Below are 18,940 nucleotides of genomic sequence, written 5' to 3' on the forward strand. Positions count from 1 at the left end.
ATACCTGCTGCAGGTTAGAAAAAAAAAAATAGCATCTGTTTGTGCAGTTTCAATGGTGTTCTTGGTTGACATTTCCCCAAGAGTTATTATTATGTCATTATAATGCTTGGCTGAGTTTCAAAAGCTATAATTATCTCAGCAGGGTGGCTGAGTTTGCCATTTCATTGACATTTTAAAGAGTGTAGAAAAGGATTAGCTGTCTTTGATGTGGGATCTGATTAGAAGTTTGTTTGTTTTTATAAGAAATTAATCAATTGAGGAGACTTAGAAGCCTTGAATGGGCTTCAAACTCCCATGAATGGTAGTTCTTTTCACTAAAAAGTGTGTATTAGATTGTTAACAGTTTAATTTTTTCCATCTCCACTTGGCTCCTAAGGTCTGCCTATGGCTGATACTGTGTGAGTAGCTATAGAGGTGGCATGAAGGATTTGAGGGACCATGGAGGGTGTGTGGGGGCATAAGTTAGCATGGACGGTATGAGTGGCCATGGGGGTGTGTGGGTTGGGGGGTTGGTGAGAGCTGGAAGGCTTAACAGCTTCTGAAATAACTGGGATGAATTCCCAGAGAACTGAGGTTGGCTTTCTAAACAGGCTGCCTTGGCACTTGCCCGACCTGTGGCCATCTATGCTTTGCTCCTGAGGTCACCAGGTGCAGCTTCATCCCACACCCATCACTTGCCCCCCCGCACCCCCCGGAACGAAAGTTGCGTGATCCGGGTGCCTTTTACCAAAATTTGCTGCCTCAAGATACCCGCCTTGGTAGCGAAAATCCAGTCCAGGGTTGGCTTAATGAGATCTGACTGAATTGGAATAATGGTACCTTTTAGGTAAACACTGTTGGAAACCAATAGGCTTGACAGAAGGAAACTCTGAGAGTCGAAAAACATGAGCATTCTTTTGTGTTTATTCATGTAAAAGCGGAGAAACCAGGGAGAAACTTACACCTAGTTCAGAATCAGATGGGTGCTTTTTATTTGCACTTTCATTTTAAGCTCCAGCCTTTAGCCATCCATCAGAACAGTAAATAATGGGTGACAGGGTAAAAATAAAACAGAGCAGCAGCAGATTTCTACCAATGGATTATTCTTACTCCAGGGATAAATCACTGGAAAAAAATGTATTCGCTGTCAGGAGAAAATAGGATGCATGATGAGGAGAGTGACAGAAAATAAAGGTGGGATTCTTTACCCACTATTTTCAAAATTGCTCCTTTGTCAAAGATCTACATTAGGTGTAGAGGTCTTTTTGGCCAGAATTTACTGGCCATGTTGACATCGGACATCATGACGGGCGGGGAGGGACAACAATATGGCAGGTAGGCCAAAAATTGGATTCATGCCGCTATGAAACCAGTTTGCGATCGTCCACTCAACCCGTCAATGGCGGGCCGGGTTTCCTGCCGTCGCATGTCGGGCACCTAATTTCAATACTTTAGTATTTCATTATCAGCCCTGCTGGCCAGAATCATCCCCCCATGTCACATTTACCACCCATGTTGGCATGGCATGCTTCAGAACAGCGTGCTTCACGACTGCCTTTAAAAGGCGTGCATGTAGCGACCTGAACTTTGAGGGGAACTCAGGGGTGAGTGCACACAAGCTTGCGCAGCGCTCATGAGCATTGCCCATAGGACATCAAGGAAGAGATGCCACACATTCCCGGGAGGCACAGGCAAGACAGTTTTTCCTGGCTGGCTTTTAGTGCGGTGCCGGGGCAAGGGCTCCAATGCGGAACAGGCTGGGGGTGGTGGTGGTTGGGGTGGGGGGAGGGGGGGAATGGTGCAAGGCAGCACTGACTGAAGGAAGTACTCAATACTCAAACACATGCCGGGCGGGAGGAGTGTGGGGGTGAGGGAAGCTGCCACGCACTTGGAAAAGCTTGTCAAAAGTGATCATTCTTCCACAGCTGAGACTGTTCAGCTGCAGCTCCATTGACAGGCTTGGAGTTGGGCCTCTGAAGCTTTTCTGCCCACTGAAGCAATGCAAAAGCATGAATGTGCAGTAAGGAGGGATGGTATCTTAGAAGGTTCCTCATATGGGTAGAACTTAAAAATAAAAAGGGAGCAATCACTTTGCTGGGAGTGTACTATAGGCCTCCAAACAGTCAGGTGGAGATAGAGGAGCAGATACATAGGCAAACCTCAGGGAAGTGTACAAATAATAGGGTAATAATAGTAGGGGATTTCAACTTCCCCAATATTAACTGGGATAGTCTTAGTGTGAAAGACTTAGAGGGGGTGGAATTCTTAAAGTGCATCCAGGGGAGCTTTTTGAGCCAGCATGTAGAAAGCCCTTCAAGAGAAGGGGCGGTACTGGACCTAATCTTAGGAAATGAAGCCAGGCAAGTGGTAGAAGTGTCAATGGGGGAGCATTTTGGGAATAGTGACCATAACTCTGTAAGATTTAAGACAGTTATGGAAAAGGACAAAGATGGAGCGGAAATAAAGGTCCTGAATTGGGGGAAGGCCGATTTCAATATGATAAGACAGAATCTGGCCAAAATCGACTGGGAGCAGCCACTTGTAGGAAAGGCTACATCAGACCAGTGGGAGTCATTCAAAAAAGAAATAGTGAGAATTCAGGTCCCGCATGTTCCCGTAAAGGTAAAGGGTAGGACCAAAAAATCCTGGGAGCCCTGGATGTCAAGGGATACAGAGGATTGGATAAGGAAAAAAAGGAGGCTTATGGTAGATACATAGGCTGAAAACAGTAGAAGCCCTTGATGAGTATAGAAAGTGTAGGGGGGGTACTTAAAAAAGTAATTAGAAGGGCGAAGAGGGGGCATGAAAAACACTGGCGGGCAAGATAAAGGAAAATACCAAGGCATTTATAAATATATTAAGGGCAAGGGGATAACCAGGGAAAGAGTTGGTCCCATTAGGGACCAAAGTGGCAATCTGTGTGTGGAACTGGAGGATGTAGATGAGATTTTAAACGATTATTTTTCATCTGTGTTCACTATGGAGAAGGACGATGCAGGTGTAGAAATCTGGGAGGGGGACTGTGATATACTTCAACAAATTAGCATTGAAAGGGCGGAGATATTAGTGGTTTTAGCCGGCTTAAAAGTGGATAAATCCCCAGGCCCAGATGAGATATATCCAAGGCTACAATGTAAGCAAGGGAGGAGATTGCAGGGGCTCCGACGCTAATTTTCAAATCCTCTGGCCACAGGAGAGGTGCCAGAGGACTGGAGGACAGCGAATGTGGTACCGTTATTCAAGAAGGGAAGTAGGGACAAACCAGATAATGACAGACCAGTGAGTCTAACATCAGTGGTAGGGAAACTATTGGAAAAAGTTCTGAGGGACAGGATTAATCTCCACTTGGAGAGGCAGGGATTAATCAGGGATGGTCAGCATGGCTTTGTCCAGGGGAGATCATGCCTAACAAGTTTGACTGAATTTTTCGAGGAGGTGATTAGTTGTATAGATGAGGGTGCTGCAGTTGATGTAGTTTACGCGGACTTCAGTAAAGCTTTTGACAAGGTCCCACATGGGAGACTTGTCAAAAAGGTAACAGCCCATGGGATCCTGGGCAATTTGGCAAATTGGATCCAAAATTGGTTTAACGGCAGGAGGCAGAGGATGATGGTCGAAGGTTGTTTTTGCAATTGAAAGCCTGTGACGAGTGGTGTACCGCAGGGATCGGTGCTGGGACCCTTACTGTTTGTAGTGTACATTAATGATTTACACGTGAATATAGGAGGTATGATCAGTAAGTTCACAGATTGCACGAAAATTGGTGGTGTTGTAAATAGTGAGGAGGAAAGCCTTAGATTACAGGATGATATAGATGGGCTGGTAAGATGGGCAGAGCAGTGACAAATGGAATTTAATCCTGAGAAGTGTGAGGTGATGCATTTTGGGATTACTAACATGGCAAGGGAATACACAATGAATGGTAGGACCCTAGGAAATACAAAGGATCAGAGGGACCTTGGTGTACATGCCCATAGATCCCTGAAGGCAGCAGCACAGGTAGATAACGTGGTTAAGAAGGCATATGGGATACTTGCCTTTATCAGCTGAGGCATAGAAATAAGAGCGGGGAGGAGCAGGGAGCTCCTCACTAGTTAGGCCACAGCTGCAGTACCATGTGCAGTTCTGTTCACCACACTATAGGAAGGATGTGATTGCACTGGAGAGGGTGCAGAGGAGATTCACCAGGATGTTGCCTGGGCTGGAGCTTTTTAGCTTGGTGAAGAGAGACTGGATAGGCTAAGGTTGTTTTCCTTAGAGCAGAGAAGGCTGAGGGGGATCTAATAGAGGTATACAAATTATGAGGGGCATAGATAGGGTAGATAGGAAGAAACTTTTCCCATTAGCAGAGGTGTCATTAACTAGGGGGCATAGATTTAAGGTAAAGGGCAGGAGGTTTATAGAGGATTTGAGGGAAAATGTTTTCACCCAGAGGGTGGTTGGAATCTGGAACACACGGCCTGAGGGGGTGGTAGAGGCAGCAACCCTCACAACATTTAAGAAGTATTTAGATGAGCACTTGAAATGCCATAGCATACAGGGCTACGGTCCACGAAAATGGGATTATAATGGTTAGGTGCTTGATGGCCGGCACGGACACGCTGGGTTGAAGGGCCTGTTTCTGGGCTGTATAACTCTAAGACTTCATGACTAAATGCTCCAGAACTTTTCACCCCTCGGGTACAGACTGCAAATTAATGTGCATTTCAGTGAACAGCAGAGCAATTGGCCAACTGGGCAAGTTGCACAAACCCCTTGCGAAAGATGGCCATGGCACAGTTACTGGTGGAGCCCCTTGCAATGTCTTTATTAAAGTTTGGACCAGTATCCATTATGGTTCAAGCTAACAGTGCAGCCTTACAGCACAGGCTAGGAGAATGCCTGCGCCTGAGCTGTAGAGCACAGCACGCAGTCCAGTGGCTGAAGCTGTCGCCAATCAGTCAAGTGGAGTGGGGCAGAGGTGCTTGGGGTTTCTGACAGCCAATGAGCACACTACACACTGCCCACCCAAGTGGTGGCCAGCACTCTCCTGCATGCGTGAAGGGGTCTTCAGGCTTAATCAAGAGAGGTTCTTAAGCCACCTATGCTAACCCAAACGTCTCTCTCTTTGATCCTGCCAGAGGGGGACATCAGGATCATGGAGCCTGTGATTTAGCAGTACATCTCATGGCTTACAGGGAGCAAAGAAGAAGAAGAAGCACAGAGCAGCGGAGGCGCCTGACTTGGCAAAGGGAAGAGCACCTCCCTCAAGATGAAGGGGTGGCAGGGCCTGCTGAGCATGCAGCTGAAGATCCACAGCGAGCTATCACTCCTAGCACCTCGCTACACCCAGACTCCATAGGCGGCGTTTGTCATTCCTGCAGATGACTGAGAACCAGTGTCGCCGAAGACTGCGCGTGTCTAGGGAAGTGGTTGTTTACATATGTCACCTGCTGCAGGATTTGGCGCCACGGAAACATGTATGGCACCAATTGCCAGTGGCCATGACTGCAGCGCTCAAGTTTTATGCCAGTGGTTCCTTACAGGGCTCCACAGGTGACCTGTGTGGGATCTCGCAAGCCTGCACGCACAAGTGCATCCAGGAGGTTACGGATGCCACCCTCGTGAAGGCACAGAACCTTATGCATTTCACCCGGGATCAGGAAAGCCAGGAAGCAAGAGCGCTGGAATTTCCGCAGATCACAGGTTTTCCACAGGTGCAGGGTGCCATCGACTGCACTAACGTGGTGTTTAGATCTCCACGGCAACAAGCAGTCAACTACATCGATTGCAAGGGCTTCCACTCACCAGAAATGCATCATACAGGTCTGCACACGATGCCCAGGGAGCGTCCATGACTCCTAAATCCTTAGTTGTCATCTTCCAAGGCCCACAGAGGCTGCAGGTTTGGCTCCTCAGGGACAAGGGCTACCCACAGAGGATGTAGCTGATGATGCCCATGCAGCGGCCTCAGACTGCAGCAGAGAGAGGTATAATGAGGCTCATGCTGTGACCCGGACTTTGGTGGAGCGAACGATAGGCATTTTGAAAATGAGGTTCCGGTGCCTCTTCTAGTCCGGTGGAGTACTAGCATACAGTGGTCCAGAGGGTATCACACACCATTGTCACTGCAACGGGGGGAGGACCTGGCTGAGGAGGAAATGGAGGAGCTGCATGTCTCCTCCAATGAGGAGAATGTTGAAGGGGATGATGATGCTGAGCTCCTCAAAGGTGAGGATGGAGGCCATGAGGCTATTGCACTGGGCAGATGAGGCAGGCGGGCTCGGGAGGCCCTCATAGCCGCAGGATTCGTGGAGGATGATGATGAGATGCAGTGAGGACAGTCCTGACGTCCTCACCTTGCATCTGCGAATGTTTGACTCTTGTATGGCTGATGACAGTGCACATACCCTCAGTGCTCAGGCTAATGTCGTGGAGATGCAGCGGAGACCCTAATAGTTGCTAGATTCCAGGAGGGTGATGACAGCAGGCAGTGAGGACATTCCATAGATCTTCACATTGCCTCTGTGAATGTCTGACTCTTGTCTGGTTGAGGACAGCTCGCGTGCTCTGTGCTCAGGTCATATCATGGAGACGCAGCCATGAAACTTTAAATACACCTGATCCTTTGTCAGCTTTCAGTACCTGACCCATTCAGGAGCACAGTCTCTCTGGTCACAGATGCTGAAGAGATGGGGGGCCAGCCCCACCTCAAAGGTGCTGAGAACACACCAAGAGATTGATGGAACCCTTATGTCGCCTGCCCACATCATTCTGGCAGCAATGACAAGTACCATCGAGGTGCAGGCATCACTTATGTGTCCAGTGAGTGTGAACCGGGACCAGCACTTTGGTTTTAATGTTATACACTGCATAGGAAAGAGGCCCTGGACTGAGACACCTGCCTTTATCTTGTGCAGGAACCAAGGTTTCACATCTGAGTGACATGAACAATGTTCATCCAAACAAGGAGCCATAAGCAGCGAGACATTCTTGAGAGTTTATTTACAATAGCAAACATTATGTACAAGTGATTAACCCCCATCCCAGGCTGTGGAACTACATGTTCTTAACCTTCCTAACCCTGTCACTATGTCTTGGTGCTTCCCCGACATCGACAATGGAGGTGGAGGCAGCCTGCTGACTGCTATGCCCTGTCTGTGATGACATTGGCGGGCATCCTCTGGAGGGCCCCGGCCTGCTTTCAGGGTCCTGCTGTGGCAGTGGCATCCTCCTCGGCCTGTGAAGCTTGAGCTGCTGGGATCAAAGAAGAGGGGATTTGGATGGGCCGGGCACTCCTGGAGTCACCTGGGTGGATGGCCCCGGGGTGTGCACATGCTGATCCTCCTCCCTACGGGTGCCCGAAGGCTCCTGGCTGACTCCTTGAGGAGAAGGGGAAGCTGGAGTTAGATCAAGCTGCCCTGAACCCCTCTCGTGTTGACACTGCTGAAGGCCACATATGGCATCCAGCATTGGAGTTCAGCCCGCGCAGCAGTGCAGGACCGATGTCCTGGACCAACGTCTCCATGGTGGTTGCCATCCTACCAGTGTTGACTTTGGTGCATTGGCATGATGGCGCTATCACCTCAGACTGAAGGCAGATGCTCTCCTGCCTTGTGCCTTGCAATCCGAGGACTGCAGCAGACATCCCTTCCTGATGTTCCAAAGCTTGCATTTGCAGCTCCAACAACTGAGGTATGACCGAGTCCAGAGGTTCCTCATCCCACTAAGCATATTTCTGGCCTCCAGAAGCCCCTTCTGCCACCTGCTGTGGATCAGACAGTGTGATGTGCTCACCAGATTGTGGCCCCGAGGCTACTCTAGAACTAAGTCTCACTGAAGTGTTTGACTCTGCACTGGTGGAGGGTGTGGCTGGGCGCTGTGATGGGTCTTCAATTAAGGTGTTGTCAGATCCTTCTTCCAAGGTGTCTTCAGGGCTTGAGGACCTGGCTTGTGGAGCCCCTCAGCTGCTTCCCAGAGGTGCCTGCGAAAGCAAGGAGAGAATAAATAGAACATGGCAGGGGATTGCAGAACAGGGGGGCTCACTCACATCATGGTTATCTGATGGATGTTGCACTGCTGGGATCCTCACTTGGATGAGCACAGCCGACCTCACCATCAGCGTACCAACAGCCCAGATCGTCGTGGGCCATCTGGATGGCTCTATTTTTAAAGTCTATGAGGACCTCGATGTTGGGCATTCCTCCACCAGTCTGCGACCTCTACCTTTTGTTGTGCCAGCTTGTCCTGCATGAATATAAATGGAGAGAGTGGAAGCAGGATACCTGCCAGGCCAGATGAGAATGATGCCTGGCATGTATGGGCGGTGAGTGGTGCCATGAATGGGATGAGGATACGATCCGCAGAGTAGGTGAAGGCGTGTGTGAGAGAGAGAATGGTGATGTCCCTTGAACAGGCAGTGAGTGAGATCCCTGTGGATGTGTGGTGGGTTTGTGAGTGTGTCAGTTGAGAGTGATGAGAAGAGTGACTTACCCTGGCAGAACAGAGGAGATCATTCATCCTCTTTCAGCACCGGATGGCTGTCCTCTTTTGGTGTTGGTGCTGACCACTGCTGCCACTGCCTCCCATTCTGGATTGGTGGCCTTGCTTGCTGGTCTTCAACCAGAGCCGGGGTAGAGGACTTCACGGCGGGCCTCCACTGCATCCAGTAGTAGCTCGAGGGAGGCGTTGCTAAATTTGGGGGCAGTGTGTTTCCTCCCTTTGGCAGCCATGACTTTACAGCAGCTTCCGATCCTTTGGAGAGTTCTAGCTCTGTGCAGGAGCAGCCCTTAAATATGGCACCCGGATTACTGAAAGCCTGAGGTGATGGTGGGGCGGGCTAATCAGAGGCCCCCCTGCCAGAGATCCGGCGTGTCCCCCGGGAGTGCATTATTAATGAAGTGGGATGCACCGGGAGTGGGTCGATATGGCGCGAAAACCTGCCATTGCGGGCGGCGGGTAAAACGCCCGCTACCGCACCATGCAAATCTGGGATGATTCCGCCCTTCGTTTACAAAAAGGATTATCCTTATTTCCCACAATCTTTCTTCTTTCTTTGGAAACACAATCACTATTTCCTCCAAGGCAGAGGCAGATAATTATGAATATGACCCTACTGCTCTGTAAACAGTCATAAGGAGCCACATAGGAACCCTTAATGTTGATATGTCCTCTTACCTTGCCATTCCTTTCTGAAGTTGAAGCAGCTCTCCACCTCTTTCCTTCCCTTTCCCTCCCTCCCTACACCATATTGAGTTAGGATTACAAACTCACTGTGAGGAAATATACCCAGCAGACATATTGATAACATGTTTTAACAAATCTATTAATTTTTATATGAAGTTAGTATTAGAAAGGAGCAATCAACCTTGTTGCCTACCAATGGTGCAGTGCTCTCCATTCCAGCCCTCTCGGCATTCACACTTTCCATCCTTGCAGGTTCCATGCTCTGCGCAGCGAGGGTGACAAACTCTCTGATCACACGCCATACCTGTCCAGCCTTCCTCACACCGACACACACCAGATATGCAAACGCCATGGGTGCCACAGTCCACAGAGCATACTTCTGAAGATAGGAAACAGAATTTCAAGTGACACGACAACTAGACAGTGCATTATGCAGTCTCAGCCATGTGAGATACTGGAACCTGAGTTTTTATTTGGTTTTGCAACACTTACAAAGGAAAGCCTTTCAACCACGGGTACAAGGGAGGTGTACTGCACAGTTCCTTAATGGTTGAGACTCTAAGCCAGAACAAGCTGTTCTTCACTGAATATGGAGACACTGTCACCTTAAGATCAAACAAGGAAGACAGGAAAGTAGGGGTGTTGAAAGCCCCCTTTTTATCAAGTAGGCTTTTGTTTAACTTGTGTAACGCATGAGATTAGCAGCAAATAGTTGAAACCTGAATTGAAAAATTCTGCCATTTACTGCAACAAGACATATAGGCACAAGGAGAGGGGAGTGTGGGCGGTTGAAATGTGGCTCTTACTGCTTTCTGGGCCTGATCTGGCTGGCAGTGATTTAAAATTTCAGGCAGCAAAAACATCTGTCTCCTAGCCTTCAGGATCTACTTTAAAATATGCAGATTAGACTCTCATGGCATCATTTGGGCCTGATCTGCTATCTTAATCTGAGGCTTGAGTGAGGGGTGCATTGGTGGCTTTGCCATCAGACAAACACTGCATGGATTAGCAGCCAAAGTACTTTTTTTAAAGTAATTTTATTTTAGTTTTCTTGTTAGTGAGGAGGGGCATAAATTTTTCTTTGGGGCCCCATAAGGGAATTTTGGGCCTGCCCTGTTCCGGGCTCCTCTCCATCTCCCAGAGCACATACTTAATTCTGGGGCTGTAGCCACGGGTGTCCCTCTGCTGCTCAATTTTAATTGCCGGGAAGTTGCTTCCCACCACTTTCCCAGCCGTTTTGGTTCGGAAGTCAGCAAGTGGCGTGTTAATGAGGCTTGGCCATTAAAATTGGTTGCACCTGTGGGCTGCCACTCTTGGATGGACACACCACTCACTTTACCACATGCCTGCCCTGGAGTTAAAATTGTGCTCCAAGGTCCTGCTTTCATTCTGACTTCTAAGATGTCGCAAATCAAAAGTACCACCGTCTGTTGAATCTTTCATTCATTCAGCAAATGAATCTAAACAGGCACAACAGAAAAAAAAACAACAAAAAGTACAAAATTCAATCCTGTACATCATTTTCAAGTACAAGATTTTCAAGTTACCTTCAATTCTAAATGTACCTACTTCTTCTTTGGTAACCATGAATGCCTTATAAAAGTTCTGACTATTTCCCTTTATGCTGACCACCTGTCTTTTTTGGTACTCTTTCTTTACCTTTCTAATTTCTCTTGTTGCTTCCATTTCAGACCTTTAGTATTTCCTGTTAATTTCTTCTGCATATGTTGTGTGCCTTTTTGTTAAATTTCATTTTATGTCTGTCTATTGGAACTCCTCCCCGTCTTTGACATGCTTCCTTAACACCTAGTTGGAATGTATTACCCTGTCCTTTATTCACCTTGTATTTAAATATGTCCCATGGCTGTTCTGCTATTTGAATTGCCATTTCTTCCAATCAATTAATCTTGTTTAAGTCACTTTTCATGCTACTAAGTTTGGCTAACTGCCAGTCCAAGACCTTTAGTTTGGACTCCTCATTTTCTTCATCTAAGAACTTAATGAGATATATCCCAAGTGTGTCCAAATGTTCTCACGTCTTCATTACATAGAAGCAGATGGAACACTGTACCTCACCTTGTTTGACATGCAACATACTGGCTAAGAACTCCTCCCACATAATTACAACTCAAGTAATGCTGAAACCCTCTCTAAAGTCAGAAAGAAGAAGTTAATTTAAAATAAATGTTTAATGAAGTAATGGTGAGAGGAATTTCAGATAATTACATTCATAGGGCAGTCTCATTTCAGAGCCAAGGTACATATCCAATGGAACTTAGGTACACCTACTTTTTTACCGGTTAGTCATGCAGAGAATTAAGTGATTTTCCTTACCAACTGAGCAGTCCGGGCCGATCCAGCTCGGGTCACAGCTGCAGAGACCTGTTTCTGGAATGTAGGTGCCATGTCCCGTACACTGGTCCGGGCACTGGGCTCGAGGGATTTCACAATTTAATCCACCCCAACCCGGGCTGCAGTGACAGTCCCCTTGGGCACACACTCCATGATTTGAGCATGTTGGATCCAAACAGTCCACTGAAAGATATCATGAGAGACAAAAGTTTTCGAAGGCTGCAGATGTTATGAGGAAACTTCAATTTTCCACATGTCCTAATGTATGTAGTTAAAAATTTACTTGAGATTTTACATATTCAAATGCACACAGAGTGTTCAATGATTGAGTAATAGCATAATTCTAATGACAGCAATTAACTGAGTTTTTAAAAAATTCGTTAATGGGATGTTGGCCCATCCCCAATTGCACTTGAGAAGGTGGTGTGGAACCGCCTTCTTGAACCACTGCAGTCCATGAGGTACACCCACAGTGCTGTTAGGGAGGGAGTTCCAGGATTGCGACCCAGCGGCAGTGAAGGAACAGCTATTATAGTTCCACGTCAGGATGGTGAGTGGCTTGGAGGGGAACTTGCGGGTAGTGGTGTTCCCATGCATCTGCTGCCCTTGTCTTTCTAGGTGGTAGAGGTCATAGGTTTGGAAGATGCTGTTGAAGGAGCCTTGGTGAGTTGCTGCAGTGCATCCTATAGATGGTACACACTGCAGCCACTGGGCTGCATTTTACGTGCCCTTGCTGGGCGTGTTTTCAGCAGGGTGGGGAGGGGGCATGTAAATAGTCCAGGATCAACTGGGCTTGTTAACAAGCCAATTGACCCTGATAATATGCTGCCCACGCCATAAAATCGTTGGTGTGTGCAGTCGGGCGAGTGGGAAGGCCGCTTTTTTGAAAAAAAATTTCAAAGGGCGGGAAGGAAGGGGGTGTACTATCTTCAGGGACTGTCCTTGGTGGATTGGGGGTAGCCCCCCTAAGATAGTACCCCTCCTTTCTTCCTACCTACCTGCTATGTAGAATGCACAACCCCCTCCCTAAATTGCCCAAACGCTCCCTGAACAAGATCCCAGATTTACCTTGCTTCAGGATCCATGGCCTTCTTATTATTCCTGGTTGCAGTCCTGGCAGCACCAACTAATGAGATCTTGGCACTGCCGGGGCTGATGGAGCTACTGGACGACCGGGTTGGTCGGCAGCTCCTGAGTGTGGGACTTACACCCGAGTGAGGGGCAACAGTTCAATATTTCCCCAATTCAGCCCTTCTGCAGCGCGTTATGGCTGTGGGAAGGGTTGGTGTGGAGCAGGTTGGCTCCAAGCTGACTTAGCTTCTGGGCTGGTGGGGGGTGGGAGTGATCTTTCCGCACTCCTCCCCCACTGTAGTATTCTGCCCATTGTACATCGGTGGTGGATAGACTGAATATTTCAGCTGGTGGATGGGCTGCCAATCAAGTGGGCTGCCTTGTCCTCGAAGGTGTCGAGCTTCTTGAGTATTGTTGGAGCTGCACTCATCCAGGCAAGTGGAGAGTATTCCATCACACTCCTAACTTGAGCCTTGTAGATGGCGGACAGGCTTTGGGGAGTCAGGAGGTGAGTTACTCACCACAGAATTCCCAGTCTCTGACCTTCTCTAGTAGCCACAGTTTTTAAATGGTAATATGGCATTTATAGCTGGTAAACCACAAACCAGCTGTAAACAAATTACTTAATGTCCTGAAATATCTTGAATGCAGCAACTCTACCTTCAATGAGGTAAATATTGTACTCCTATTTGCTACATCGGACTGGTGTCAGTTATGGCTCCATTGGTAGCACTCTTGCATCTGAGTTGAAGGTTGTGGGTTCAAATCCCACTTCAGGGCTTGAGCACAAAAATCAAACACTTGGCAAAGAATAGAGGAGCTATCTCCAATGTCCTGGCCAATAGTTATCATCTATCAAAATCACAGGAAACAGATTATTTGGTCCTTAAAGCATTGCTATTTGTAGGAGCTTGCCATGTGTAAATTGGCTGCTGTTCTTTGACATTACAACAGTGACTATAATTCAAAAGTACTTAATTGACTTAAAGTGGTTTGGGACATTCTGTGGTCAGGAAAAGTGCTATAAAATGCAAGTTTTTTTTTAGGAACATAGGACTTGGGAGCAGGATTAGGCCATTTGGCACTTTGAGTCTGCTCTGCCATTCAATAAGATCATGGCTGCTCTGGTTGTGGCCTCAACCCCACTTTTCTGTCGGTTCACCATAACCCTTGACTCTCTTGTCTATCAAAAATCTGTCTAACTCTGCCTTGAATAAATTCAATTATCCAGCCTCCACTTCTCTCTGTGGAAGAGAATTCCACAGACTAAAGACCTCCTGAGAGAAAAAAAATTCTCCTCATCTCCTTCTTAAACTGTGTCTCCTGGTCCTAGTCTCCCCCACAAGTGGAAACATCCTCCCAGTATCCACCCTATCAAGTCCCCTCAGGATCTTCTATGTTTCAATAAGATCACCTCTCATTCTTCTAAATTCCAGGGGCATTTTAAAATATATCTGCTTCTGTTTTCTTTTCTAGAATAGATTGCCAACGTGCATTTATGTGGCATGTTCAAAATAGAAAATGTTCCAAACACTTAATAGAGGAGAAATATATAATAAGCAACAGGGGAAGGGTTAGAACAGATGAACAAAACCATTACTGAGTAGGTAGTTGTTATGGAATTTTCTAAAGGTGAGACCATGATTAGCAATGCAGAGGAGCTTATGACAGAGCTCAAAAGACTACTATAGGGCTGAGATGGATATAGATTCTGCCTTTAAAGGTGAAATAGGTGAATACATAAGAAATCATAAGACCAAAAATGGTTGCCAAAGGGTGGTATCTGAATATGAGAGGACTTGTAATTGAGGACAAGATTATGAATTTGATGTGTTGGAAACAAGAGACAATGGACATTGGGGGAAGGTAGTGGCATAGTGGTATTGTCACTGGGTAATGCTCTGGGAACCTGGGTTCAAATCCCACCATGCTAGATGGTGAAATTTGAATTCAATAAAAAAACTGTAACCATGAAACTATTGCCAATTGTCATAAAAACCCATTTGGTTCACTAATGTCCTTTAGGGAAGGAAGTCTGCCACCTTTACCTGGTCTGGCCTACATGTGACTCTACACTCTCAAATGCCCTCTGAACAAAGGCAATTTGGGATGGGCAATAAATGCTGGCCTAGGCAGTGGCACCCACACCCCATGAACAAATAAAAATAAGATGGATAATATAGGTGTAAGGACTTAATGAAGGATAGGTGTAGTTGAGTTGGAGTTTGCATTGGGTGGAGCTCAGTGAGGAAATTATTGGAAAAGTTAAATCTGGCAATAACAAATGGTTTCAGAACATGTTTGGGCGGAGGTAAGTTAATAGTGCTGGGGATAGGTGATGCAAGACAGAAGCAAGTTGGTGAATTCAGTACTTCTAGAATTACTCAATTTGATACTCACTTGCAAGGCTATAGTTCTTATAATGCCACCTGTGTGAACTGTTTAGGCAAGGTCACATTTTACCTTGAATTAGAAGAGTTTAATTGAACATGCTGTAAAAACATATTATGGAAAGGCCTTTGAGCTTGGTGTTGGATTCAATTTTAGTCGATTAAAGGAAATAAACTTTAAAGCAGAGAATTGATAATTCCTCCCAGAAAGGAGTTAAAAAGAATTGGCATTAATCACATTTTTTTTTCTTCTTTTGCATGTTGAAATTGCTTGAATACTTTAATTGAACAATGAGCAGCAATGACATAATTGAAGAACTGGCTGGAAGGCATTGCTGAACAAGTTTTATGCCAGGGAGCCAGAATGATGGACATGGATTAAATTAAATTGTAACTGAAATAGCATGGGTTAAATGCACTCTCTGTTCCAATGTTCGTCCAGCTATTGTGTGTGACCAATAATTGCCACTGTGTAAATCTGTGTGTTACATGGAAAATTCTCTAGCAGGGCACATTATGAAGATGACATTGCCCCTTAACTTGTCTTCTTGTGCAAATATTATGCATGAACTCGCAGGTTAGGGAAAACATAGTCAGATGCAAGTTCCTGCTACTCAAAATGAAACACACTCTACTGCCCCAGTGTGACAATTTTCAATCGCCTATCACAATAATCCTGTGGCCTCTCTGAGCAGGAATGTCAATTTAGTGTCAATTAGTGTCAAACTAAGCACTGGTTTGGAGGTGCCGAAGGACCAACTAACAAAGGAACATTTCATTTGCTGGTGTAGGCAGGATTAGAAAGATAAGAAGCCATCTTCTTCTTTTTAAATTTGTTCCTGGAGGCAGGCAACACCTTACTGGCTGCACAAGTACATCCTGGCTTCTTTCACTTGTTGAAGCAAACAAAGGGTACTGGTAAACAGAAGCTGTGGTTAAAAGGCTCCAAATGCCAATGTCCCTTGGAAATAACATTCTTTATCAGAGACAAAGTAATTCACACATGTCAAAACAAAGCACTAGAAAGGGTGTTTGGCTGCAGCAAAGATTGTTTTCAGTGAATATTCACAATTTTCTGTCGGCATAAAGCTATTACTTTTGACATCACATCTTTTATTGTAAGGAGTGCTTTGGAGGTATTATCAAAATTTCAAAATGTCATTGTGCATGAATAAACATCCTTATTTATACTATGCACTGACTGAAAAGAAAATTTTCCGACCAACTGAATTTTTTTAATAAGCATCAATATAGTGGGAAAAATTGTCCATCAATGTTAAAGAATATATATATAGGACTCAAATTGTGTATTAAACAGAGAAAATGCATCATTGTGAAAAATGTAGGGGGGGGTGGCAGACATTGTATGCTATGTTGCTATTGATAATTGCCCTATACAACACTATTTTCTGCAAGCTTATTTTTTATGCACTAGTGGACCTAGTACCAAGGTAGATAAATGTAGTCATTCGAATTGGTATGGGTTCAGAGGCAGGTGACAGAACCAAGTTTTGTGGGCACTCCTGCACTTGGGTGTTCCAGAAAATGAACTCGGCAATCATGAATCTCCCAAATCATTTCCGTTGCTAATTTGGTCTTCTGCTGCCACCCTTTAGAAAAGTGTTGAGAATCTTGTGTAATGTAAAAGGACTGATGCTCCAGAGACAATGGCATCTACACTCCTTCCTGACATTCACCTGGGGAAAGGAATGTTTCCCTGGCTTAAGGGTTCAGGAAATTGGTTCTGATGAAGCCAAGGCTTGACTGAGTTGAGGATTATGGATGCAGATATTTTTGTAAACATTATTTCTTTCCCACCATTCCCAAGCTATTGCCCTTGCTGATGTATACCTGACAGCTGTGTAATGTACAGGAACATACAGGTCAACTAACCTTTCATTCATCTGTACACTCTGTAACAGTCTACCTGACATCACGTACAGATGTGCAAGAGATTTGTGGTGGAATAAATGTCTTGATCAATGGTGAGAAAGAGAAAGGAAGAAACAAGACAATTGTTACAATTGTGAGGGTTATAAGATTGTTTTTGGACTGTGTCTGTAATTTAGGGTAAAATGAAAAGGTCATCTGACCTGTTCTGAAGTCTACCTACCAATAGGCCTGGCTGTTGTGGCTGTTAAATATTTTTGCTGGGAAGAAGGTGTAAGGTGCTTATACTTGGGGACAATGGCAGCAACATCTATACTTACAGTGGTTAGACTGGTAGTCTCCAAAGTCCAAAGGAAGGTGTTGAGAATGTCAGTTTGCAAGCAGTTATACTTTAACTGTCCATTTGATTCCAGGATAGGAAAAAGTCAGAATCTAAAGAACAGTAAATCAGCATTCCTACCTCGAGACAAAGCCCATGTGATTTACGTTGTTGTGGAGATGGGTTTTGAGTGGCAAAAAGTGCAGAGAAAGCCACTGTCAGATCGGGTTGCAGGCTTCCCCAAAATATCGCAAGAAAGGCTTGCTTCTGGGTTGAGGTTCCATCAGGTCATTTGCAACACCGTTCTGTTACGATCTCCGTAGAGAACAATAACTTTTAAGAAAAATTTAAACTTCCAGTTAATAGCTGAAAAGGATGTCATTTCACATTTTAAGACTCTTATTGTAACAAACAGAATAAAAGTACCATCAACTAATTTTTATAGGCACCTTACACTTTGAACTATGGAAAATAAAACAATTGAAAAACTCACTTTACTGGTATACTTTACACTGTCTGTTTCCTGAATATCACAAAGACAAAATTAATCTGCATGGATCCAGGACAGAGAGAGTGACTGGAGGCCAAAAGTCTTTATAGTTCACTACACAGGAATGTGGGAGGAATTTGCCCTCAGATTGAAAAGATGAAATTTGTGAGGAGTTAAAACGAACCTAGAAGATTCACCTAGTTTGTGCCAGAGAGAAAATCTCCAGGAAAAACCTTCACCGTGAAAGATATTTCTGGGGTTAAAAGTTACCAGATTGGGAAAGGCAAAGAATGGAAGCAAACCTTGGGGGGCTAAGAATCATTTTGGACTGACCCGAGGAGAATTGAATGTCTACTTCAAAGACAGTATAATGTATACCTGTAAAGTGAGTTTTTTCAATTGTTTTGAAAGTAAAAGAGGAAAGTTCTATTCAATAGTTCAAAGTATAGGTTGCCTATAAAAATAGTGTTTAGTTAATGGTACTTTTAGTCTGTTTGTTACAATAAGAGTCTTAAAATGTGAAATCTTATCGTTGTCCTCTTCAGCCATTAACTGGAAGCTCGAATTTCTTATAAAAAGTTATTGTTCTCTACGGAGATTGTAACACAATGGTGATTACAAATGACCTGATGGAACCTTAACCCAGAAATAAGCCTTTCTTGTTGAATCTCAGCATGTGAATTTAAGTTGGCAACCTTGCCGATGATTATTTTTCATACAATTAACTGGCAGAAACTGCTGCTGCCAAAAAAGGGGATGCCTTTGCTCAGTATTTGGCTCAGTAATACTTGAGCTTGGTTTATGCAGCATAAAATTGTGAACCACAATTATCAAATCCAATGTCATTGCTACACAAGGCAAATATTATGAACAACTCAAATATGATCAACACAATGTTCAGAGCTTGAATGCTACTCCGTGAGCTTTCTTTTCACTGATCAGCTATCTTCAATTCCATTTCCTTAAAGCTCTACAGCTTGGAACTGCACACAAATCAGCTGAGTCCATTCTTTTTAGAAACACAGATCAATAAAATCATTTCCATTCTTTAATAAAATTTCTGATGTATTTGCAGCAGATTACTCTTATCACTTAGGCTGCTAAACCATCAAATCTCATATTTTAAGAAGGCTTGCGCAGAATTCCCTGGAGAGAGGACACAGCTTTTGGATTTATACTAGGTTTTCAATTTCGATTTAGCTGAATCAGTTGCTCTTGTATTGATCAATGTCACGGAGAGAGCGACGCTGGAATGTATTAGTGAATTAATGCAGCATCTAAAAA

General features: G+C 45.1%; 1 protein-coding gene across 5 annotated transcripts in view; it reads right to left on the reverse strand.

The window, feature by feature from the left end:
- LOC144685974 (teneurin-2-like) overlaps nt 1-18,940 on the reverse strand; it is a 555,228-nt gene that overhangs the window by 112,223 nt on the left and 424,065 nt on the right. For all 5 annotated transcript variants that reach the window (XM_078551059.1, XM_078551058.1, XM_078551057.1 and 2 more), the window contains 2 exons: nt 11,479-11,679; nt 9,338-9,523 (listed from right to left, as the gene is read on the reverse strand). In XM_078551059.1, coding sequence (XP_078407185.1) covers nt 9,338-9,523; nt 11,479-11,679 — 387 coding nt within the window. The remainder of the gene's footprint in view (nt 1-9,337; nt 9,524-11,478; nt 11,680-18,940) is intronic.

The sequence above is a fragment of the Cetorhinus maximus genome, chromosome 10 (assembly GCF_964194155.1).
Source record: "Cetorhinus maximus chromosome 10, sCetMax3.hap1.1, whole genome shotgun sequence".
Lineage (NCBI taxonomy): Eukaryota > Metazoa > Chordata > Chondrichthyes > Lamniformes > Cetorhinidae > Cetorhinus > Cetorhinus maximus.